General features: G+C 49.9%; 1 protein-coding gene across 6 annotated transcripts in view; it reads left to right on the forward strand.

Annotated features, from left to right (window-relative positions):
- meis2a (Meis homeobox 2a) overlaps positions 1-26119 on the forward strand; it is an 87458-nt gene that overhangs the window by 26887 nt on the left and 34452 nt on the right. For all 6 annotated transcript variants that reach the window (XM_010878696.3, XM_010878701.4, XM_010878702.4 and 3 more), the window contains one exon: positions 10653-10798. In XM_010878696.3, coding sequence (XP_010876998.2) covers positions 10653-10798 — 146 coding nt within the window. The remainder of the gene's footprint in view (positions 1-10652; positions 10799-26119) is intronic.

Below are 26119 nucleotides of genomic sequence, written 5' to 3' on the forward strand. Positions count from 1 at the left end.
GAGAAACAATCGCCGTTGATATCACAAGAGGGGGGGGGGGGGGGTGGGCGCGAGGGGAAAATTGAAAAGTCAATAGCAAAGAGAAAAAAGGTCTGAAACAGGAGAGCAGACGGCGTCGGGACTTCAAAAAGCCAGGAGGTGCTCACGTAGCCCGGCTAATTAATAGCATCAGAGCATTGTTGCTTTGTTTTTTTCGTCCTCCACAGAGATGGATCTTTTAGGCTGCATATTATCTCGCAAGGCATCGTGATTAAGAGCTCAACGTGGAGTCAGACCAGGCGTACCAGGCGGATAGCTGGATTTCTTTTTAGGATGTTACTTCGTTGGCAATTGACAGTTTTAAGAAACAACAACTCCTGTAAGCACACCAGCAGCAAATTATGGTGGGTCAGACCTTGGTGTCACCTGCTACCTCCTGCCACCTCCACAACAGATTAAGCCAATCAGGTGGTCTGAATTGTCGTCCGGCTTGTTTAACCACATAATAGAAAAGGAAATATTGGCCTGAAATGTTTGGGCAGGTCAGCAAACAAGTGGCGATCATTTGAAGCATCGACCTTAAAACTCCAATATTTCACTGGTGTAATGGGATGTTAACCTACCCTCAGCTTGCCGTGTGTTATCACAGCCAACCGCCACAAAATGAATGAAAAATCCAAATGAGTGTCAGGATTAGGTTCAAAGAAATGTACCATCACTGTCAAGGCAATTCAAATGAAGTTTTAACTCCTATTAAGGAAGGCAGTAGTGTCTTTAAATGCATTAAAGTATGCCTAGATCTTCCACTCACTTCATTGGATCCTCCACTGGATGGACTTATTTGTTTCCATTGGAAAGGGCCAATGTTATTGGGGCCGGGTTATTCCACCTGAATAGGAACACTGACAGGAGTGTGGGGATGTGATGGAATGCAGGTGTATAGGACCATGTTGTATGGGTACAGTATCGCTAGGGTGCGAACGTTGTGTGGACACCAGCCGACCTTCCACTCTTCTGCCGTCCCTCGTAAACCCCCAAAGTCTGAAGAACTCCTCGCCTCTCAAGAGCAGGAACATAAAGACCCCCGCGTAATCCCACCTCCTACTCCACAATGACAACGAATGTGTGCGGAGGACACCAAAGCTGTTGACTCGTGATGGAGCTTCTAGGCGAGGGGTCCTGACGACACGCGAGCCTCTGCCTAGCTCTCTGTGTCTGACTGATCTGCCAGGCGGGTCCCACGAGGGAGCTCCTGCACTGCACATCTGTTGATCAGCAGCTGCGTGGCTAGTTGGGTGATGAAGAACCGTCTCTAAAGAGAGATGCTGCTCTTTGCTCTGTAATGACGCGTGGCGCAGTGCTAGCGTGAGGGAATGTATCACAGCCATGCTTGGTGAGTAAACGTATCTGTGCCAGCAGTGTGCCATGTGTACTGAGAGAGGACAGAAAACGCATGCGCCTAATGGACACGTGTAATGGTGTTGGTGTGTGTGTGTGCTTGTGTGTGTGAGTTTAGAGCATACAGTACAAAAGGCCCTGCAGAGAAGCGAATCAGCAATAGGAGAGACAAAAGCAGAAGCTATCAACTAACAGGGCTCCTCGCCGGTCTGATTAATTTATGAGGGCAAACCGTACTGCCGAGAGAAGGTGGGGGACAGAGATGAAGAGGGGGGGGGGGTGAGAAATAGAGATGGGGAAGAGAAAGAGAGAGGGAGAAACAGAGAGACTAAGAAAGAGAGAGTGAGAGAGTCAGGTGGAGGAGCGATGAACCGGGGGAAGTTCTCATTGACTCTCCTGAGCAGGCCAAGCCAAGGCCTGGGGGGATTCCTCCCAGTTTGAACTTTATCAGGGGCTACACTTGATCAATACGCTATTGGAAAAAGAATTAATTACTAAAGCAGAATAAAACAGCTGCATTTTAAATGGTGGATTCATCAATTCAGTAATCTCCCGGTTACAGCTCAGGTGCCAGAAGGATCATTTTGACTCCATGTAATGAGGAACTGTGGGAGTAAGAGTTTCTCCTCAATCCCTCCTCCTCCAAGCCCCCCCCCCCCACCCCAAACGGTGAGGCGTTCATAATCACCTTCCTACTCAGCTGTCTGTCGTCCACCTAGCTAGGCTAGCTAGCCTGTCTCTCTCCTGCTACACCCCCCCCCCCCCCCCACATTCCCATCCCACCAAATTCCTGTCTCCAGGGATGGGAGTCGGGGGGTATTAAAGTGGAAATCTCTGACATGAAAGAAGGCGGTGAAGGCCCATTCCTGTTGTGGTGTCACCAGGCCGGACATTCCCGTGCCCAGGCAGCCCTTGCCAACCCTGGTGTTGAGGGGGTTTTTTTTTGGGGGGGGGGGGGGGGCCAACGCCAGGACCTGTAAACCGGCACCCCTCCGATCAGCACCGCTCAGTAATGGGGGGATTTCTGGGGCGGGTTGAGAAGGGGTTATGGGTGATGAATTGGGTTTTTAGTGAGCTCATTAGGAAGCCAAACAGAGTTTAGACTGGTGGAGCGGGGTAGCGGAGCAGTAATCAGTTCTGCTCGCTTTGTTCCCTGCCTGCGGGACATTCGGGAGGAAACGAAGAAGGAGAAGAGAGGGAAAAAAACTTGATGGCAGCGGGCTGATGAGAGGTCTGCCGAGCAGAGGCTACGATCTGATGATTGACTTGTTGATTTAGAAACCGTTTCATTCATTTTTCACTCCCGTGCCCCGATGCCAAAAATGCACCGTAATCTTCTCCCCCCCCACACCACCACCTGACGCCTACGGCCGCCGTAACGCAGAGGTGTCCCGCACTGGCCTCGCAAACTGGTTGCACTCTGGTTTGTTTTGGGCCAGTGGCCGTGGAGCGTGGAGAACCGCTGGCGGCGTTGCTCTTATGACGCGCCGGTAGCGATGTGAGCGGTGCGTCTCAAACGGCACCCGGCCAAATAGGGAAGCCCTCGTTCCGCTCAGTCTCAATTCCTGATGCTTTCTGGAGGACTTTTGATATGATTCTACTAGGTATTAATAAATCCATGTAGCCTGTAGCCAAGCCACGCGATGAGCTGTTCCTCTCTCTCACACTCCCTCTCTAGCTCGCTCTCTCACGTTCTTTGCTTTCTTTTTATCTCTGCTCTATTCTCTCTCCCATTCATGGCTGGGAGGAGCGACACCCCCTTTCTGGGGGTGAAAATGGATGCAGTTTGCTATGCTAATTTACATGCTCATTCCAATTAATTGAACATGACCCAGTTTTCCTTCTCGGGGTCACCCAACCAACCATCTTCGGTGGGCCAAGTCCTACCCTAAGAAAAGCCCACAGCTCTGCAAGGAACCTTCCATAGCCTGTTATTTTGTTTTTCTGCCACAGTAATAAAGATATCAAAGCTGGCCAGGGGCAGAGGGGACATATGTAATTTTAACCAGCCAGAGAGAGAATAGCTCCATTGTGCGAAGATCATCTTGGGAAAGAGGAGAAGGACAGAGGAGAAGGACAGAGGAGAAGGAGGCAGGAGAGGAGAGGAGAGGGGAGGTAGTCAGAACTGGTTAGGCAGCAGAGGCTTCTGAAGACCGGGGATCATGCACTTAGATAACCTCTAGGAGCAATTACAGCCATCTGATTTGGGAAGAGCCGGGAGGGAACTGAGGAGGGAACAGGGAGCTGAAGAGTGTCCTCAAGGTTGTCGCATGAGCTTGGTGCAGACCGCGAGTGGTTGAGACAGACCTAGTGGCTCAACGTGAAGTGTGGACCGCGAGTGGTTGAGACAGACCTAGTGGCTCAACGTGAAGTGTGGACCGCGAGTGGTTGAGACAGACCTAGTGGCTCAACGTGAAGTGTGGACCGCGAGTGGTTGAGACAGACCTAGTGGCTCAACGTGACGTGTGGACCGTGAGTGGTTGAGACAGACCTAGTTGCTCAACGTGAAGTGTGGACCGTGAGTGGTTGAGACAGACCTAGTGGCTCAACGTGAAGTGTGGACCGTGAGTGGTTGAGACAGACCTAGTGGCTCAATGTGAAGTGTGGACCGTGAGTGGTTGAGACAGACCTAGTGGCTCAACGTGAAGTGTGGACCGTGAGGAGCTGTGGAGGATAGACCTGGGTGGAGTTGTCAGGAAGTCATTGGGTGTGAAATCTTTGGTCTAGACCCAGGGCCCTTCATTAGGCACTGATCCCTGTCTCTGGGGCAATCCAAGGGCAGTCATGGGCATCACGACGCCCCTTCAGTCCCCCAGAAAGGGGAGGCGGAGGGGTCGGGGGGGGGGGGGGCTTTCCCCGTCCCCTGCAATTTAGCCCTTTGCCATTCATGCAAATTGGATCCTGACATCTGCAAAAGCATGCCCCCATTCTTCAACACATCTTTATTCCATCTCCATTCTTTTGATTGTTTTCTCTCTCTCCTCTCCCACCCCATCTCAGTTGTAGGAGATCTGGAATACTGCAGGAGAATTCAGGCATACATGTTTCAGACCCAGGTCGTGATGCTATGTGATGCTGTCTGGTCGTGAGGCTACGTGATGCTATCTGAGAAACCTATTTGTATTCAGTCATATCTTTGTGCAGACAATTTTTATAACCTTCAAATGATCCAGCTAGCTTTTTGTAAAACAATCTCCCTTATTGAACTTGGTCATTACGCTCAAAACGTTTACACACAGTCAAAGTGGCCCTGAAGAATTGCGCAAATAAAAGGTTTGGTGACTCCTAAAATCATCATATTCACCGAATGAATAACCGACTGGTAGAGGCAGAGATCTTGGTCGGGGCTGCTGGAAAAACCACCTGCAATGGAGTCCCGATCACAGAGAGAGCCAGAAGCAGGAACCATTGTTGGCCTCTCAAAGGCCCTATTCATGATGTAATTAGATAATTGTTGTTACAGGTAGCAGGTTAATGACTCTAGCAATTATCCCCGAGCCCAAAGCCTTTGATAATAGACATAGACCGGCTCTACCAACAATCAGACTTATTGGCAGATGACTAATACTGGGAACCAGAGGACCCACTGGTACGAGGGAATAGAGGAGAAACCACCTCTCAGTTCACTGTCCTTAATGCCACAGGGAGAGGGTGTAGAGAAGAGAGAGGCTGTTGGGGAGAGAGAGACCGTAGGGGAGAAAGAGACCGTAGGGGAGAGAGGCTGTTGGGGAGAGAGAGACTGTAGGGGGAGAGGCTGTTGGGGAGAGAGAGGCTGTATGGGAGAGAGAGGCTGTATGGGCTGCCCCCTCACCCTCTCCTTCCCACTGCAGCTAACTTACCCCTTTCAACCCATCTCTACCTTGTGAAGTATGGGGGAGAGGGGCACTATGAGAGGTCAGAGACAAAGAGAGAGACAGAGAGAGACATAGGGAGAGAGAGAAAGAGAAAGAGAGAGAGTGAGTTAGAGTGAGTTAGAGAGAGAGAGAGAGAGAGAGAGAGAGAGAGGGAAAGAGATAGAGAGTCCTAGTATCCGTGGAGAAGCAATAGTTATCTAGTGCATTCCTGGGATGTCAGTGAGGTATCTGCCTGGTGGCAGGGTTTGGGGGTTAGTGGAGGGGGGGTGGAGGGACACAACGGCCTTGCCTTCCCTGCTGCCCTGCCTGTTTCCCTGCTGCCCTGCCTGTTTCCCTGCCTGCATGCCTGTCTTCCCACACGCGGGGAAAAAATAAGCCATCTAATTAGTGGCTCTTATTCCACTTCATTTAAGGGAACACTTAATGATGTGTTTTTCTGCAGAGACAACTGCACATTATTCCTCATGCACAAGGACCCAGTCAGTCAGTCAGCCAGTCAGCAAATCAGCCAGCCAGTCAGTCAGTCAGAACGCCTCAGATCACAGGCCAGAAGCAGCTGTGTTAAGACGGAGCTTTATTCCTCTGGGTCTGTACACAGGTTATACGCTGGGGAAAGCGGATCCCAGTCCCCTCTGGCTGCATGGCTCCTCTGGCCTGGTGTTCACCGCCGGTAAAATGGTCAAAGGTAGGGAGGCGACACCTGACTTTGGCTTTGGGGAGGGAGGGAGGACGGCGAGGGAGTGTAATTGGAGGGCGGAGGTAGAGTGTAATTGCTGCGACAGGTTTTAGAGCTGTTAATGACTCCTGGCATAGGGCTCCCAATTTGTCAGCATGCCTGGTGTTTACTAAGCTGTTGTTTTATGGGCCAGTGTGAGGGTTGCTGCTTGTTTAAGCAGAGATCAGGAAATAATCACCCTAAAACATGACTGGCCTTAATGGCCAACACACCTAAACAGTTCCATTAAAGTCAATTAATTTACATTAACACAGCATTGGCTATTTCTAGGCCAATACTCCATTAGTGAAGATGTTTTAAGTCAGAGCAGAAGTATAGCCTCTAAACTGAACTAAAATTGTTGCAGGGATTTAGTATATTGGTAGCATTTTGTATCGGTTTTTTGTGTCTGAGGCATTAGCATATTGCTAGCATTTCATTGTGTTATTCCTATCTGCACTGTTTGCATATTGCTAGCATAGTGGAGTGTGTTTTTGTGTCTGAGACTTTAGCGTATTGCTAGCATTTTAGAGTAATTTTTTTGGTATTTGAGGCATTAGCATATTGCTAGCATAAGGTTGGGACTAGAGGACCTGTAATCCCATGGCCAGGCTAAGAGCAACAGACCGGCAGATATACCCTGTCTACTGGGGTGTCAATGAAGGCTACTTGTGTGTAAGTGTGTGTGTGTGTGTGTCCTGGTGTGCGTCAGGAACATGTGGTCCCAGTGCTGTAGACGGCCCTGCGTAAATCCTGAGTAAATAAAGGGAAAGGCTTGACAAAAGAGGAGCCCCCACTGCTTCCCTCATTCGCAGCCATTTGGGGGAATGAATGTGCTAAACGCCGCTTATGCCGGCTGAAAAGTTACAGAGAAAAAGAAGGGAAAGGCAGGCATTAAATCCCCCCTTCTGTTCTCTCCCGGCTCTGGCCGGGCCAGGGAGGGTGGACAGGGGGCGGCGGCGTGGAGAGGGCGACGGTCCGGGCAGTGTAGACCCCTAGGTAAAGAAGGCGGAGAGGGGGCCCCCGTTGTTCTCTCTCTATTTCCAACAGTCAGAGCCCCGTGCCCCGAGGCACCCCCTAAAAAGCTGGCCATCTCAGCCCTGCCGCGCTAACCGTGGAGACCGCCGCCTCCGCCATAACCCCCTCCCGCGTGCACCCCGGCTCCACCACCCCCTTCCCGGTTGAGGCTGAGTTTTGGGGTTAGCATGCCTGAGTAGCGTGGCTCCACGGGGGGGCCGGTGGGGGTCCATTGTAATTAGTCCCTTTATCCACAGCCTCCCTGCTCATGCCCCATTACCCTGAAACTACGGGGCCTCGCAGCGCACATCCTCTGGCTGGGCCCTCGGTACGTACGCGAGCTGCCCGTCCGGGCGCTTATCGGGAATTATCGTTATGGCTGGAAGTAATAGCGATGTGCGGGTTTAAGTGGGACTTCTGGGTCATGCCTGTTGCGGTTGGAGCGGTCGGGTGAGGTCTTGTTAGCACGTGTAACTGGTGGTTTCATGTAGCATCCTCAGCCCCGGCCCTCAGTGCCTCCCTGATGTGCTTAATGCCCCGTAGGTCAGGGGGCGTGTCCTCTAGAGTCATCTGGGTCTGGCTCACTGTAGCCTACAGCCAATCACGGGACGTATAGTCAAGAATCCACATGCTAATGCATTCACCGTTATAAGAGACTTCTTATTGATGCTGGAATTTGTCGGTTATATATTTACAGACTGTGCTGTACCAGCTCGTTATAGAGCTCAGGCCTGGGAAGTATTCACTCCAAGGGAAATGTCAGAATGCATTTTTCATAGTCCGATCTAAGTGTAATTTCTTCTGTGCCTGCGTGTTTGTTTGTGTGTTTGTTTGTATACTAGTGCGCGTTCCGTCTTCATCCTGCCCAGTCATTCCTCCCAGCCTGTAATGCAGCCTTTTCTCCAATCGTGCATGTGAAAACATGCACATTGTGAGTACTTTAAGTCGAGAGAAAATGAGAGAAAGACAGAGAGAGAGGGAAGAAAGGAAGAAGGGAGAGCGAGAGGGGCTGTCTTTTTCCCGTCTCCAAGGGCGCTGCTTTTCCAAAAGTGCCCGGGGCTACACTCCAGCACCTCGCCTCCCCCAGGCCCTCTGCCCGCCTCCTAATAGCCATCCCCCATCTGTGTCACACGGGCAGATGATGGGACGCTTCCCTTGCCCCGTGTTTTTTTTTCTTTCTCCTCGCCATTTTTTTTTCCTACAGAGTCCACATCCACACAGGTTAAAATGCAGAGTTGCCAGGGAACAGTCAGAAGCCATTAGCGTTTGGGACAATTTGCCCTGCAGCAATCCTTCTCTGGCTCATAAGAAAGGAGTGGGGGTGGATGTAAATCACCAGCTCTCCTTTAGATGTAATGAGGTTGTGCAAGTTAGGCCCTTCTCTTCTTTTTTCTTTCTTTTTTCCTTTCTTTCTTTCTCTTTTTTTCATAATTTCCTTTTCTTCCCCTCTCGCTCTCATTCAAAATCCTAATTTCTTTGATTATATCCACCTCTTCGGGCGAGCGCTAACATTCTTCCTCTGGTTGTTGCGTGCAACATTTGTGTGTGCGATTTACATTTGCGCATTAGCGTATGTGTCGTCGGAGTAGAGAAGCTCATATAAGATTCCCCTGAATGTGGGCGGCGCGCAAAACGTACAGTATGTATCACTGCATGTGCGCGCACGTGAAAGAGAGCGAAGCAGAGGAACTGAAAAGCCGGGAGTCCGGTTTCACCCTCGCGGGCCGGGGGAGGGGGGAGTGGGCAGGCAGGGTAATGAAGTGACAGGTCAGTCTGTAAATACGCACGGGTCGCCCCGGCCTCGGCCAAGGGGGGGAGGCTATCGCGTTGCAGTGAAAATGGAAACGTCAATAAAATTAATCTGCCAGCCTTTTGGCCACTGTGGCTCTTGGATGAGCTGGACGGCTCCCAGCAAGGAGATTGACTTGGATGCCGCTTTGAAAGAACTAACAAGAAAAAAAACATGACAATATTCAAGAAATAATAATTATAATACTGTAACCTTATTTAATGCAAAAGACGGAGCTATAGAAGACCTAAAGGTCCACTCCAGTTTCTGGTGTTATTGAAGTTGAAAACAGCACTGAGGGGGTTAGTCGAGTCCCTGCGTCTGGGTCGCATTTCTCAGGAAGCCACACACGGTCAGGACGGGGCTACGGCTAGGCCCCAGTTTATTGTTTTAGGCTTTCCTGAACAAGGATTCGTACTTAGCCTGGGATTTATGGCATTTGCTGCTAATGAATGGCCATTCTACAATTACAACCCTCCCAGCCTGGCCGTGTCCCCTATTCCCACATGTCCTTCAGAGGGCAGAGCTGCTTCTTTAGCTCAACACAGAGTCGGCACTTCTCGGCTTTCCTCTTCTGTGCAGCTCCTGCACAATGTTGAAGGGAAGTTCGAACAACACAGGCGGACCAACAGAGAGGCGGGCACACAGAAAAGAAACAGACAGACAAGCAGAGGAAAAATAGGAAGTAAAAAAGAAGTGGGGAAGAGGAGGAGGGGTACGCGTCCTTGTATTCTTCATTTATTTTGCATTTGATTATGCCACCAGTCGGATCCTTTTTCTTTCCTCTCTTTTTAATGTTATTAGTTCAAATATTTATGCCAGATAAGGGCTTGTATAGGTGCCTGTGATTGATGTCTCCCCAAAAACAGGAAGACATGCAAGTCTGAATTTTGAGAATGCCGGGGTCCTTTTCTGCCTTGGTGGAGGAGTTTTTTAGATACATAATTTAGATGCCCTCAAGGAAGGCTTTCAAGGCATTTGTGCCCGGGGGCAAGAAAAAATAACTATGACTGTTAAAAGTAAATCATTTTTGCTAATGCACAATTAATGGCCAGAGAAGAGGAAAGAGAAAAGGCGAGAGCACAAAGATGGAAACTTGGGTTTAAAGGAGAGAGGCCGCCTTGATATGCACATGTTTTCCTCCCCAAATCAAATGCCGTCGGACATTAATGCAGGGAGAGGGAGAGAGACGCCCGCTACTGAACTGCCATGCTAATCTTCTGGCGGAAGGGGGAGGGGTTGCAGGAAGGGAGGGAGGGGGTGGTGAAGATGTGTGTGTGGGGGACGGGGACGGGACGGGACTAGTCCATTATGTGCATCCAACTGCAACAATGAACCAGCCCAATGCACACCGCACTCCAGTTCAGACGCTCCTCAGTCAGACGCCCCAGAATGGGAAACTTTCCATGTGTTCCTACTGTACGTGTCAAAGTGTGTTCTCACTTCTCAGCCCCCTCTGAATCGGAAAAACAAAACAGAAAATGATTACATTACATTAAGCTCTGTGGCTTTAATTTAATTAATGACATGAGTCCTACTGCAGCCCCAACCCTGAAGCCCCAGTGTCCTGTCCAATGCTCGGTCCTTATCCTCCTGCTGCTCAGCAGTCTGGAATGGATTAAGGAGAGTCATTAACCCCCGTTTATTCTCCTCTGCTATTCTGACTGTTTCTGTAAGAACTCACCTTTTATCTTTCAACAGTCAGGCCCCGTTCTCTCTGTATCAACTAAATCTCAGTGTTTTTATGCAGGCACTGTTGTGGGCTACTGCAATGTAGGCCCGGGGCTTAGTTCCTACTGGTCTGTCCAACCCATTGTGTTGTCACCGGCCAGCAGGCTTCACATTGGTCCGTCCTCTGTACCAGGATGTTCTCAAAGCTGTTGTCTCGTTTTCTGTTTAGGGGACGGTTTAGATAACAGTGTGGCGTCACCCGGCACAGGAGACGACGACGACCCGGACAAGGACAAGAAGAGGCAGAAAAAGCGCGGCATCTTCCCCAAGGTGGCCACGAACATCATGAGGGCATGGCTGTTCCAGCATCTCACGGTAGGAAGCCAGATAGTGAGGCGTGCGCACGCAATGGACACACGCGCACGGACACACGCACGCACACACACACACACACCTGTCGCTTACTCGCCTCAGCTGTCAGTCACCTGTCAGTGGCCTGGAGTGACCTGGTCAACTCAATCAGCCATCCCAGTTTTTTCTGCCAAAGAGCTTCGGAGATGTGAAGGCACTGATGACACCAGCCTGGTGGAGAATCGTCAGTCTGTCCTCTGGTTTGACACGTTTGCATCTCACTTCCCGCTACTTCACATTACCTCACCTCTCAAGAAATCACCTCGCAATACCTCACCTCTCAGGACATCGCTTCACCGGGCTATACCTCGGCTCACCTCTCAGTACATCGCTTCACTTCGGAAATACATCGCCCCACCTTGAAATGAATCACCTCACCTCTCAATGCAATACCTCTTCTCGAAAGAAGGCATCGCCCCACCTCTCACCATGGCAGTGTCTCTGTATTCGTTCTGCAGTTGCACCTTTGGGAATCAGTGTATGCTTACGTGTTCATGTTGAGCATTGACTTTAACGTTAAAATGAAACACTGGCATGTGCTTTTGCTAGCAGTTATGTTTTGAGCAGAAACAGGGCTGTTTACTCCCCCGGTCTAACACTGCCATCTGACAAACACAGCAGGCATCAGTTCCATTGTAATTCTGAACCTACAGCTCTGTGTTACCCTCACTGTTGATGATCACTTCCTGAATGTAATATAGGGAAGTCGTTCAAATATTCTGCGCATAGTCTGAGGTTGAGAGGGTGCACATCAAGATGCCTTCTTTAAATAGCTAAGAGGAGCTTGTTTGTGTCTTGTCTCTCTTTGCCAAACACTTAAATCAGACAACATTTGACAACGGCTCGTTCACTTCAGTAGGCAGAGAGTGACGCTACGCCTTGGATGAAACATTCCAACTGCATTCATTCCATGGATAGTTTTAGAAAATATTATTTGTGTGTGGGTGGAGGGAATGGGGGCTGTGGGTGTTTGTGCGCACGTGTGTGTGCAGGCTTATTAGAAGGGTGGGTTCATACCACGCCACCGTAAAGTCAGCAGTCACTGAACAGAGTGTGTGTGCGTGTGTGTGTGTGTGTGTGTGTGTGTGTGTGTGTGCACTGAGGTGATGCAGCCAACCCGGCAGCATGGTCCTGGGGGATGCTGGGGGATCCGGGGGGGGGTCGGGGTGGTCATGTCCCACCGCCCTCTCTGATGTCAGGACATTATCAGAGCAGCGGTCTGTATTGATCCGGACAGGGGGTTCAGATTTCAGGCTGGGAGGCGGCCTGGACACACAAGCTGGTGCCTTGCCGACCGCGTGGCTCCGACAGTACGGACTGAGCGACGGAAGGAAAGGCAGACCAGGGAACAGGTGGAGGAGAACAAAGGTCGGAGGTGGCGAGCAGGGGCGGGTCAGAATCCCTGGATGACACTGACGGTGTCGCTTAAGAGGGTCAGGTGTCAACCCCTCACCCGTGCCCACGTTGGCCAAACCTTACGGCCCCGATTACCGGGCCGAGGCCCGAAGAAGGGTCATTTAAAAGGGGCTTTGAGTCCATTCAGTGTTGTTCTGGGATAATTGGGAGTGCGTCAATTGCTTCTATTTAGCGCTAGGCTATGTGTACACGGCTGGATTTTGCCCCAAACCGTAAAAACGGCCTCGGTCTGGAAGCTGGAAGTGTGAGGGAGATGTTTTTCCCTTGTTCTTTGGCCGACTGTGAGCTGGAAGTGTTTTGTGTATGAAGAAGGGAAAAGGGGAAGAAAAAGAGGGTGGAACATTGTGGAGTCTACCAGGGTGGTTAGACACACACACACACATACACACACACGCACACGCACACATATGTTCATACATACAGACGTCACAAACACGCCTCCTGGTTGATTTGGTGTGCTCATACTAAGTAGACGTCTCTTGCTTTACTGAGGGATCATTAGGCGTCTTTCCTGGCATCTCCAGGAATGCCTGTTTGTTGGCCTCTCACAGTTCCAATGCTGCCCCCGCTCCAAAAAAGGAAAGAAAGAGAGAAAGAAGCACAGAAAGCTTTGCAGCCTTTCCAACAATTTCCTTTAGAATTGTTTGGAAATTGAATTGAAAGAGTGGAAAGAGGAGAAGGAGAAAAGGCCCAATAGATTGGTCTAGGGGTAGGTTTTTTTTTTTTTTTTTAATTCAGCGAAGTAGAGCTTTCAAGGTCCCTGTTTCCCACTCTCCTTCATTACCTCTGCTGCTTTTAGATGTTTTCTCAAATCTTTATTTGTCTCTTTTGTGGGACATCCAGGCCAGTCTTGTACAAGCAATAATCCCTCCCTTTTAACCTAGCTTTTTTTTTTCTTGGAGAACGAAGGCTTAATTGAATTATCCCCCTCTACTTTACTCCAGACCCCCACACCCACACCCACACACACGCATACATTCGTCTTTTCTTTTAATTTGTTAGGCAAATGTATTTTCCAGTTCAGGATGCGCCTGTGCGAGGGGTGAATTATCGGGGACTTTGCACCCCGAATCGCCTATTACGGTGTTCTGCTATTGATGCATTCATAAGCCGAGGCGCGGAGTGAAGGGGGAGCAGGGCTTGTGTTTTCTTCGGCATGCTAGCTTCTCCGCCATGAGAGCGACTGCAGGGGTTTCCCTACATATGTTCTCAACATCCAGCCATTGTCAGCCACTCTGAAAGAGCTCAAAAGAATGACACCCCCCCTTCACACTGCAAAAAACAACACAGGCCAACAGTAACAATTGTTGGCTTTCGGATTCAGTATAACAAAATGCCCCCCGCCCCCCCGTCCCGGGTTCACCCTGACCTCACACTCTCATGGGAGAAATCGCGGGGCGGCTTTCTTCGTTACGATCAGATATGGAAAATAGGCCCGCTTCAGTTGGGACTTGCCCCCTCAGTCCTTCAGCGGTTTTCAGTCGCTCGGTCAGTCCGCTTTCAGTCCGCTGAGGGAGAATGAAATGTAGCGGGGCCTCTGCCCAGATCTGATATCTTCTTTATGTAATGAATATGCCGGCGATTGTTCTAAAGAGTGCGATGAGCCCGGCCTCTTTCATGTATGCATTCGTGTAGCAGTAGAAAGCATGCAAACTGACATCTCTTAATGTCCCGTGTGGAATTGGCTGACTGCTAGAGAGATCATCTGGCATAAGCTGGAACTACAGGGCCAAAGACAGTGACACCCCCCGCCCCCCACCCCGTCTGAGCCCCTGGACATCTTCCAGTCATGTTAAGGGAAGGGAAATCCCAGGCTGTTGGTGTAAGCTTTTCCATACTACAGGGAGATTATGTTATCAGAAAGGTACACTTCACTATTAGGGGGCAAAATGTCTCACTGCGCTTCAAAAGCAGAGGCAGAAATGGGGCAAGGGGGAAGGGGGAGGGAGAATCAGGAAGAAGGGTAGGGGGGGAGAGGGGGGGAGGGAGGGAGAACCAGGAAGAAGGGTAGGAGGAGGGAGGGAGGGAGGGAGAAAGTAAGGAAGAACTAGGAAGAAGTTTAGGAAGAAGGGAGGGGGAAGACAGGAAGTACCAGGAAGAAGGTAGGAGGGAGGAAGGAAACAGGAGGACGGGTGGATTGGGTGTATAGGGTGGTTGAGATAGTTACAGAATAAGGTTTTTGCTAGGCTAACTGCTAGCCTGGGGGTGGGGTTTCCATAGACTGGCCCTTTGTTTGTCAAAGACAAAATTCAGACTTCTCTAATTAGCCTTTTGGCGCCCTCAGCCCTCCTCTTTTGCTAGCCTGCTGTTAGCCCCCACTAGAACCTGCTAAGACAGGGGTCGACCAGGCAATGAAAACAGGAAGCACTCTGATACAAAGACACCACTCCAGCACGGCCTTGTCTTTTGATTAACCTAAACCCTCAAACACCTATGAAAATAAATAGGGGACCCTAGGAGCAGACCTAATGGAGAGAGAGAGAGAGACACACACCGTGGTAAAATACCTGACCACACTGGCTAACAAAATGAAGAAAAGCCATGTACAGAATGATTGACCATGCTATGTAGAGACGCAGCCTCAGACAGACTGCAGTGCACACTGCTCGCAAAATGAGCTGGGTACGGCGCTGTACTTTCCAACCTTCTGGCAAATGTACAACCACATTAGAGACACGTTTGACACATATCACAAAAGCCTAAGAAGAATTTCTAAAAATCTAATCAAACTTTGATGAACTTCCATATCTCTTCGACCAAACACCAAGATGTGCAATCCAAGCAGTGAGATTTCTGAACTGTTGCCATGGTAAAAAGGCAACCACTGAAGCACAAACATTGTAAATCTAAGTAATATTCATCTCTTTATTTTCCCTTCCCATTCAATTATTTACACATTGCACACTGTTCATATCTGATGATAGAACATTTGCAATTTCTATCACTTTGAAACATGTTTTAGTTTATTTCTACACTTTCATTAATTATAATTATGATATATTTTTTCCACCTGCTTTAGCAACGTAAACAATAAAGCCCCTTCGTATTCACTTCAGATATAGCGAGAGAGAGATTATGTGCATGTGTTTCTGTGTGTGCACGCCTAATGCCTTCTACAAGGGAAGGGGTTGGACTCTCAGGCAGGCATCAAGCGTCTCAGGTTTAGTGTTTAGCCAGGCACCCTTTGGAAGGGGTGTTTGGGGGAATGCTGTTAAGCTGCTAAGCCAGGTGGATAGTTCCCTTGGGCTCTCTGAAAGGGAAGTGATATATCCCATGGTCAGTTTGGGGGTCCTCCATTGAGCCACATAGCACTTTCCCTGGGTTGGCTTTAACTGACTTCTATAAGGAGCCCTTCTGCATCATAGACATTGTTGGTATCTTTTGTTTCGCAAAAGTGTAACTGAGTGATTTGAATCAACGTGTTGTGGAGAGGTTACTGAGGTTACAGTGATTTCTGTCGATTTGTGTTTGGATAAAGCTAGATGCTGCAGGGTAGGAATGCGCTGAGCGTCATGTCATCACAAACCCGGGGCTAAATTGGATACACGTGCATGGCCGTCATTGGTTACAACTACAACAGCATTACACAAACATGGCCGTCATTGGTTACAACTACAACAGCATTACACAAACATGGCCGTCATTGGTTACAACTACAACAGCATTACACAAACATGGCCGTCATTGGTTACAACTACAACAGCATTACACAAACATGGCCGTCATTGGTTACAACTACAACAGCATTACACAAACATGGCCGTCATTGGTTACAACTACAACAGCATTACACAAACATGGCTGTCATTGGTTACAACTACAACAGCATTACACAAACATGGCCGTCATTGGTTACCACTACAACAGCATTACACAAACATGGCCGTCATTGGTTACCACTACAACAGCATTACACAAACATGGCCGTCATTGGTTACAACTACAACAGCATTACACAAACATGGCCGTCATTGGTTACAACTACAACAGCATTACACCAACATGGCCGTCATTGGTTACAACTACAACAGCATTACACAAACATGGCCGTCATTGGTTACAACTACAACAGCATTACACAATCATGGCCGTCATTGGTTACAACTACAACAGCATTACACAAACATGGCCGTCATTGGTTACAACTACAACAGCATTACACCAACATGGCCGTCATTGGTTACAACTACAACAGCATTACACAAACATGGCCGTCATTGGTTACAACTACAACAGCATTACACCAACATGGCCGTCATTGGTTACAACTACAACAGCATTACACCAACATGGCCGTCATTGGTCACCTAGATTAACACAAGGGTTAAATGGGGACTCGCTGCGACTGAGAAGATGAGTAGGCCGTCACGTCAGCACCACAAACAGCATTAGTAGATGAACGCGCCAAGCCAGCGGTCACTCTCCCCCTGAACTTAGCATTAGTCTCCATGGAGACCGTGTGTCATCTCCAGGTCAAGCTCCATTGGGAGTGGCTCGGTAAGAGAGAAAGAGAAAGAGAGAGAGAGAGTGAGAGAGAAAGAGAGGGGGACACACAGAACAGACTGGTTAGGTCATTCTGAAGACATGCGCTTGGCAGTATTGGCCAAGCTTGGTTACGGATGTTTGTCCCAAAACCATAAACAAGCATAGAGTTTTGAAACCCAGAGACGCATGATAACATTGCATGATAAGACAGCTCTTGAAGGACCGGACCAAGTACGGAAGAGTAAAGTGCGTACATATAGACCCTCTGTGGTCGTCTAAGCAAAAGCAAATGCTTATGATACATTAAGAATGGGATTTAAATGCGTTGCCAAACCGACATAGTACATCGAAATGAGCGCATCTGATCAACTACCTGCTGAAATGACAGGAAGTCCACCGTTCAGTTAGCTAGCGGAAAATTGTTATAACTACAATTCAAAAGGAAAAACTGACGTTTTCATTGGCCTGGCATTCTCATGTGGCTTTACTATTAGACAATGTGTTTCTGCACATTCGCTGAGGTAGCTAACATTGCCATGATATCGCCTACATGTGTAATCGGGATTTATATTGGATGAGATTTGGCATATCTTCATACTAAACAGTACTGTTTTTAAAACGTTCATTTATGTTGTTGCTGCCTACACAATACATATTTATTCCACTCAAATGGGATATGATTTATGTTTCTGTTGGATAAACAGATTTCCACTACCCTGGGTTTTCATTGGAAGGTAGTGATTTCAACATCTCTTGTCGGTGACTTTGTTTAGTGAGGTTCAGGAGGGGGCAAACGGGGGGGAGTTGGTAGGGGGGGGGGTCCTAAGGGCTCACGGAGGTTCAGTGCTGAAGGAGGCCCACACACTAATCTGTCATGTGCTCGTTTGCCTCGGAGCCCAGAAGTCAGCTCTTCAGTCACCCGTGGCAACCCGGGCAACAGTTTGGTTCAATATGGCCGCACGCCTGTGTGTGTGTGTGCGTGCATGCCTGTGCATTTGGTGTTCAAACATGTTGTGTGTATCCGTGGCTGAAGTTTACAAAACAATATAAAGTGACAAGTGGAAGAGAAGGAGAGCCTGGAGTTTTGGAAATAGGGGGAAATGAAAGTTGAGGTGGGGGGGGGGGGGGGGGGGTGGCGGTTTGTTCCACAGTGGGTTCCCCTAAATGTTGTTGCTCAGCTCGAGGCTATGCCAATGAGTTCAAGTCTCCTCAGCTTTGTGGAGCATCTGTTCCCCAATACTTTGGTGCTCACGTCAGTCTGGGAATCTGGGAAGACACTTGAACGGACAATCTGTCCCGGTAGATAAAGGCAACAGAAACACCCACCAGAAGCCGAAAACAGGACGGCCACAACCTAGGCCCATTTCAAAAATAGGAAAGGGTTTTAGACTTTGCGGAATATCTGCGTCTACTGGGGATTAACAAGAACAACAGAGAACTTTTTTATTCAGAATTGAAAGGGGAGGGGGGAACTCCCTGAAAGTTTAGAAGGCGGTATCCTGTGACTCTCTTTTTCTGTCGGCTGTGTAATTACATGACAAGCCACATCAACCTTTGGCTGTTTCGTGTCGGAGCCTTTTTACTGTAATTCTTGGCGGTGTTGGTGTGTCGTGATCGACAAAGCTGTGTTTACAATGTGCGCAGGCTTGTAGTCTGGGGCTGACTGCTCCACAGGTTTAAAGCAGCATTAGAGGCTAATAGCCATGAATTGTTTCACGCCCCAACATTATACATTTTCACTTGGTCCCTCTAATCCGAATCTGTCATGGTTCCACTTCACAGATCACATGCTGCAATCATATATAATACCGCCTTGCTTCATCTGACACACTGTATCTTGGTGTGTGCGTGTCTGTCACATCAGTCCTAACGTGCTCCTTAGATAAAGGGGTTTTTGTCGAATATCTGAGTTTAGCTTAAGTATTTTTTCCACAGGTGGTTGTGAGGACATACCTTCTCTAGCCCCCCCCCCTCCCTCCCTGTTGTTAAAGCTCATGCCTGCTGTTCGCATCTTAACGCGCCTTGTTTAATGAAGTAGCAGAAATGAGTGCTTTAGCTAAGGGGATGTTTACAACACGTTGTTGGCCCTGGAGGTGATTAGGCCATGTGTAATACCGTGGTGCCTGCCAACAGAAAAGGAACAACCCTCAACAACCCTCAACATGCCCCCCCCCCCCCCCCCCAAAAAGAGAAAAACACCACAAAACAACAACAAAAGGAAAAGTGCAAAACGCAGGAGGCCCGGGCGGGTGCGGTGCCCTTGACTTTTCCAGCCGGCGTTTTTTTTAAAAGAATCCCTAATTTGACAAACCCTCAACTCTAATTGCCAGCCCAGTGTGTAATTTAAGGCTAAAGTTAGGTTGCCGCGTCTCGGGACTCGGCATTTTGCAGGGAAAACATCATACATAAGAAGCACTCTCAGATGGGCGTTTTGAGCGCCAGGGTCCGCTCGGTGCAAAACCTGGGGTCCCGCAGTCATCCGCCACGGGCCCCTTCCGTCAAGGTGAATGCACACAGCCTGGCCTGAGCGGAAGGCAGAGGGCCCATGGAGTGGCGTCTGGATTTATAAACTACAGACTCAGCTAGGCCCCTCCTCTGACCTACAGCCATAACATTGATCCATTGGCTGAGGCCAGGCCTAGCCTGATTGGTTAGTAGAGGTGAGTGATGTAATGGTTGGGGCCAAGAGGACGTCAGTCACTCAGTGTATCCCATTGGTTGCCCCATGGTGGAAACACTCCAAAACGGGGTCTTTCACCTTTAGGTAAGACGGGTGAGGTTTGACATTTTCTGGGTTGTGTTGTTGTCCCAGACCCGGGTCTTTTCCTGCTCCCTCCCTACCGCCCCCTCTTCTGCTCCGCGTGGAACCCAGGTTCCCTTTTTGATATTCACCTCAGTTCGGGAAGAAGAGGGGCAGCTAAAACGTGTAGGAAAACCAGGAAAAAGGGGGAGGAGGGAGGGAGGGCAGGAGGGAGGGGTGGTAGTGAAATGAAAAACAGACCGGTGGTGTTTCTCTGTTTGGTTTGTCATGGGACCCTGCCTCCACCCAATCCCACTCCTGACATTTTTGTTGTGTTTTTCCTCTCCCCCCTGTTCTTTTTGTTTTGCTCTGTGCTCATTCCAGACAGGGGATTCCTTCACAGTGGGTTCCGCATTACCAGGAGCCATATCTCCTTGTTCTCACCTCAACTCCCCTCGCGCTCCACCCCCCTTCATCTCCCCCCCCATTCAATAACGCCGCTCACTTTGACACCACGGGCTTGTGGTTTCATATCCGTCCACGTACAGCCAATGTGAAGGAGGGAAAGTCACAGAGTGGGTCATCAATTTGTTGCGGTTTCTCCTCCCTGGCCTTATGGCATTTCTCCGTCAGCAAAACAAGTCCATGTGAATGTAACCGTGTGTGTAATCCACTGAGCGGTCCTCGTTTAGAAGCCGGCTTGTCGGGGGCAACGTCTCCTAAGATCACGCAAGGCTGTCCAGATGAGAGGGTACGATAGAGGACCCCGCCGCCCCGCTCTGTCAAAAAAGACCAAGAGAAAAAAAGCCCAGCCTCACAAGAAAAAAGGGGATGGAGGAAAGGAGAAAAAAAATCAAATAAAAATAAAAAAATAAATCCAAATCTAAGTAGAGCAGGCCTTGGCTCCAGATGTGAATCTGTGTGAATATTGATCGTGAGGAGGAGGGTGCCAGTCCCCCAGTATCCCCAGGGCTGGAGCGACTCACGCACAAAAAGCCTCCTGCTAAAGCTCATAAACCGAGCATGTACAATTATTTAGATAAAGAGAGCCTGGCGAGACACCGCCTGCATCGCAACCCAGCACCTCCTCCTTCTTGGTCCTTGCACCTCCTCCTGCCCCCCCCCGTTTCAGCATCTCATCGCCTCATTTCTCACTCCTCTCCCGGTTCTCCCATCTCCCCCTGTCTCTCTCCCTCCGCTGCGGCAACTCCTCCCCTCTCCCTGCACCTCCTCCTCTCCCAGTTTCTCCTTCTCTCCCTCCTACTCCAACTCCTTCACATCCCCTTACTCATCCCAGTGTAAAGATGAGGCACAAACCGGTAATTATCCACACGTTTCTAAATCCCTCCTTAATGTTCATTATTGAAACCAGCAGCAATTACAAGTTCAAAGAGGTTTATAGGACCAGCAAGCCGCATAATCAGGAGCAAATTAAGCGCTGTTCATTCGTCACAGCAGAGAACACGCAAACACACACACACACACCCAGCGGCTGCGTTGCGACACGCCGTAGTGGCAATTGTCATTCTCCACGCAGGCATAATGTTGGCCACCCTGGGACACCAGTGTAGGTTGTGGAATTCCCCCCCAACCCCAACAACAAATGCAAGTGAACCATAAGACTCCCAACGCGACACTAGTCTCTAGCTGCTCAGTTGGCTGTTAGTGTGTCCTGTTGGGGTTTCCAGCCCCGTCTCCATCTCTCTCCCGCGTCCCCTTCTGTCGCCCCAGCGTAGCGTCTACCTCCACTCTCTCCCTACCTCCCTGGCGGGTTGAGGCACACGGGGGTGTGTGTTTCAGGTCTGTCCCCGGAGGTGCATCTCCGTTACCTCAGGGCCCGGGTCACAATGGCCAATCCTGTCTTCAGGTGTCTGTTGAGCACACGGAGAGGAGAGACGGCACAGCCGGAGGTGAGCTCCGGTTACAGTGCTCCCTGACCAGGGGTCACCACAGACACACACACACACACACACACACACGTACAATCAAGCGCCACTCATCAGCCCCAGGTGGCTCGGGCCTTCTCTACCTATCTACTGTACTCCTCTTTCCCCCCTCTCCTTTATCTTCTGTCTCTTCTCTCGGTTCTGTCTCTCGCGGGTCAGTCCCACTCCCATTCCCATTCCCATTACGGGGATCCCAGATCGGATCACTGCTGCTCTGGCGACCGGGTCCTCTCAGCTGCCTGGCACTCTCTTTGTCAAAGGCTGTCAGAGGGATACAGGGCCGGCTCTTCACCTGGATGTATGGAGGCCCTGTCATCTGTGTCCGCGCCTGATTCAGACACTGTTACGGGAGTCATTTTTCACTGAGGGGGAGAGCCATTCATCTCCGCGCCCAGAGGCCGCCCTGTTCCATTAAGTGGACCATCCAGGCAGACAGATGTGCTCTCGCCGCACAGTCCTGTTTGTCTATGCGCGAGCGCGTATTAACCCACGATCCTTTGGGGGAGATTAATAGGCTAGCAGTCATTCTGCCATTGATTATCTCCACACCTCCCCCCTCTCTTCCTTCTCAGATATTAAAAAGTAATGAAGCCTACGGAAAAGCTCCCTCTCTTCACGGATCATTTTAAGTTATTTGGATTCAAACCGAGAGGGATCTCTTTAAGGCACAGTTTGAGTGGAATTAAGTAAATAAAAGTGGAGTGTGCCGCGGAGAAAGAAAGAGAAAACGACAGCGACTGTGAAAAGATGTGTGTTTAAGCAAAGACAACCGTACTGGTGCATTGAAGAAGGCTGACGTTAGCAGATGTTAGCAATTGTATCGTAGGCCGACGCATTCCTAGTGTTAGAAGTGGGCTCCTAATTGCCATAATGGACCTGGTAACCACTGACAGTAATGGAGTCGTGGGGGAACCATCCCCGGCACCCGGAATTAGGGGCCGGAGACTTCGCTGGCTCGATCCGCTTCAAGATGTCCACTGTCGGTTGTAAAAACAAGTTGGCCGAACAGATGAGGCCTTTTACGTCCATGGAACCCTCATCCCAGAGCCCATCCTCTGTCTACCACCCTGTCCGTTGTCATCCCTCAGCCTCCTCCTCCTCCCCTCCACCCATTTGATTCCTGTGTTATGGATGCTTCCAACTCCCAGATCTAGCCCCGCCCATTCCGCCACGGTACTGGTATTGACTGGACCCATTGTCCTCCGCCAGTGTTTGAACTCGGGGCCTCGGTGGGGGGGGGGGGGAGCTTTCGGCAGGGGCCCAGGCAGACCTGAGCCGGCAGAGAGTTGAAAGTGGACCTGTGTCTGCGATGGGCTGGCTGGGCGGGTTCACCTCTGCCGTGGTTCAGACTGCCTCGGTGAAAGGCTCCTTGGGGGGAAAATGACTTCCTGAGACATTACCATCAATCACCGGACAGGTCAGCTAGTCAGGCCCCTGATCCTGCCGTCGGGAGGGCCCGGGTGGGACAGGGGGATGGGAGGAGGAGGCTACAGAAGGGTCCAGATGAAAACACCATTCAGCCCAGTGGGGAGAGGTCCTTTATTGGAAGCCGGGATGTTTGGTGGGTCCTTGGGACCCGCGAGCTCCGTCTGAGCGCTGTGGAGCGTCAGGATGACCAGACCCCCTGCTGGTCGAAGCTCACCCTCTTTCCAGAGCTCAGTTGGCTCATTAATTATTCCACAGAATAGGCAAATGGGTGAGGGCAAATGTAAAGAGGGCAGAGAAAGGCACAGAGAGAAAAAGAGGCAGAGAGAGAAAAAGGTAGCGAGAGAAGAGCAAGAGGGAAAAAAACATCTGTCTCACGCCTCCAGTCTCACAGCAACAGCTGTCTCACACCTCCAGTCACCCAGCCTCTCCTTCTCTCACTCAGTAAACGAAGGATGCGATAGAGAGAGAGAGAGAGAGAGAGGGAGGGGCTTGGGTTACCTCAGCGAGCGGTTGTGTTACATTCCTGAGAAGGGAAGGGGTGAGGGAGGGGGGGAAATGCGGGGTGAGGGAGGGGGTGGCTCAACGAGTTGTTGAAAAGAACACAGACGCTTGTCAACAGCCTCCGAGCCAGGGAGCCATCATGCATCGCTCTAGACCGAGAGGTTAATGACCCTCCCTGCACTTTGGGGTCTCTCTCTGTGTGTGTGTGTATGTGTGTGTGTGTGTGTGTGTGTGAGAGAGATACCACCAAATCTTCCAGCAGTCCTACCGAACAGGGTGCATGTCACTGCTTGTCTATAGCAGAGGTCAGCTGAAAGCCCTTCTTCTCTGGCTGACTGGCTGGCTGACTGACTGACTTGCTTCTTACCGACTGTGTTACTGGCTCCATGAGAGAGAGAAAAGAGAGGAATTCCTGTAGTGAGGTAAAATGGCGTATCCTATTTAAGGAGTAGAAGTTTCTCTGCTTTATAAATGGCACGGTATATAGAAGTCTGAATCACCCAGTGTTGGAGTGCTGAGAGCAAAGCAGAGTGTCTTATGATCCAGTGTTTTAGGGATCCCAACCAGGCCCAGAGTGGGCTGAGGGAAGCAGGAGACAACGAGAGGTCAGAACAGTAATACTCAGTCCCCGGAGTCCAACGCCTGGACGCCTGCCTGATTGTCACTAACATGCGTAGCTGATCGGGTTAGCCCAGAGACGGGTCCTTTGTGGCTTCCAGGCTTTTTCTTCTATGCGTTTCGTTGGTTTGGAAAAACCACTGGCATGTATGAGAATATAAAAAGCCCAGCTACATAAGTTTATGTATCACCCTGCCCCACCCCTCTCACACACAAAAAAAAAGAGCTGGGGACAGCCTAAGGACAACCAGTGGACCAGGACAACCTCTGGAGGTTTCATGGACGTCCTAACGACTCATTTTTGTTCGCAGGACATGCCCACACACACACACACACATGCGTGCACACACACACTCCCAACCCTAGTCTAATAAGCGGTAAGCTGAGCTAGCTGATGGTCATCATCCCGTGGGGCTGCTGGGTAGCTGCCAGCTTCCTGCTGCTTTGTCAGTGGATAAAGTCTGTAACAAACGAGGAGCCTGTAGCCAGCCCCGGCCAGCCGGGTCAAAGGTCACCGCAGCCCCAGGGCAGGATCAGGCCGGAGAGCACTACTGGGGGGCGGTGAGGGAGAGGCAGGGTAGTAGAATGCACTTAGGAGTATAGCCGTGATTAGTCGACCTAGACATCTCCAACCTCCCCACCCTGCCTCCCCTCCTGGGCTCCTCCTGGACTCCTCCTGGACTCCTTGCGGAGGCATTTTAACTCCTCTATCATCTCCAGGAACATTAGGAACGTGAAAGATCCTTGGGGCATGTTTCTGCCAAGAGCCATATAGTGGCTCGTACACGCACACACACACACACACCCACACACACACACACATGCACACACACACAAACACACACACACACGCACACACACAGACCTTGACGATTGACAGGGAAATCACTTCCTTGAGTCATGTAACTGTCCTAGATGAAAGGCTTTTTTGGAAGACGTGAATTTATGAAAGACTAAAACGACATCCTGCAACGAAAACAGACACAACAGGTATGGCCGATGACTGATTGGGGATTGGCTGTCTTTGTTCAACCTGAGTCTTTCTGAGTGCCTGTGATTTGAGATGGCGGTTTACTCTCACCACTTCAGCCCTGTTTCTTAGACATGGGGCTAAGCCGGTCTGTCTGTCTTTCTGTCTGTCTGCTTGTCTGCTACAATGTTAAGAGCTTACTTTAGTTAGAGAACTGAGACCTATTAGTCCTCACCCCGGCAGTTTTCGGTCCGTTCACAGAAACAAGGACTTGACATGGTTGACTTGAAAACATTTAGAGTCATTAACAAACAGGAAATGTCCCCTGCAGCTGTTTCTCTGAGCAGCTCCCTCCTGGCCCCTCCCAACCTACCCCATAATGGACAAATGTTACTCTGCTTTGACAAGAAAACCAAAACAATTGACATTACAAATGTTCAATAACATCTCCAAATAGGCCTGACATTACAATTCTGCCCTGTGGGTTTCTGTTAGCCTACATTAAGCGGTTCCTCTGCCGTCCTAGGGCAGGCTATTATAACAGATCAGAGTGGTCTTTCTGAGGCAAACGTGGAGTGTCTCTTCTCAAAGAAAGAATGGCAACATCCTATTTGTTATTTACTCCTTATTAACTTAATACTCAAGTGGAGAGGGAGTCCAGCAAGTGCCACTTTCTGGACCTCATCTAGCAATAGAGGAACAACCCCCCTTCTCTCTTCACACACACGTGGAGCCGTGCCACTGGAAGAACCTTAGGGGAACTGTGTATGTTAATATTAATGCTCATTTACGCTGGAGAGACAAAGAGGTGAAGTGGAGCCGTTGCTGTTCCCCTGTTGTCTCACCCTGTTACTCTGGTCTTATCCAGAAGCCCCTTGGAGGGATGCAGAGATTCCTTGGACACTCAGCGTGAAATAACCTTGCACTGTTTCCCTCTTTCAGACTAAGTCTGTTGAACTCTGGCGCACGGATGTTCTGGCCCCGGGGAGAGGGAGTTCGATAAAGCAGCAGAGATGTTTGGAGATGGTTAGATGCCTAATGGTGTAGTACACAGACCATGTAATGTCCGGGTTAGAGCTGATAGTTTGAGACGCCTCCCGGAGAAAAATCAAAGTCGGGTGCTCATGAAGAGTTAAGTCGGCCTCCTTCAGCGTAAAGGATTACGGCCATGTTTGCCTTTC

The sequence above is a fragment of the Esox lucius genome, chromosome 15, assembly GCF_011004845.1.
Source record: "Esox lucius isolate fEsoLuc1 chromosome 15, fEsoLuc1.pri, whole genome shotgun sequence".
NCBI lineage: Eukaryota > Metazoa > Chordata > Actinopteri > Esociformes > Esocidae > Esox > Esox lucius.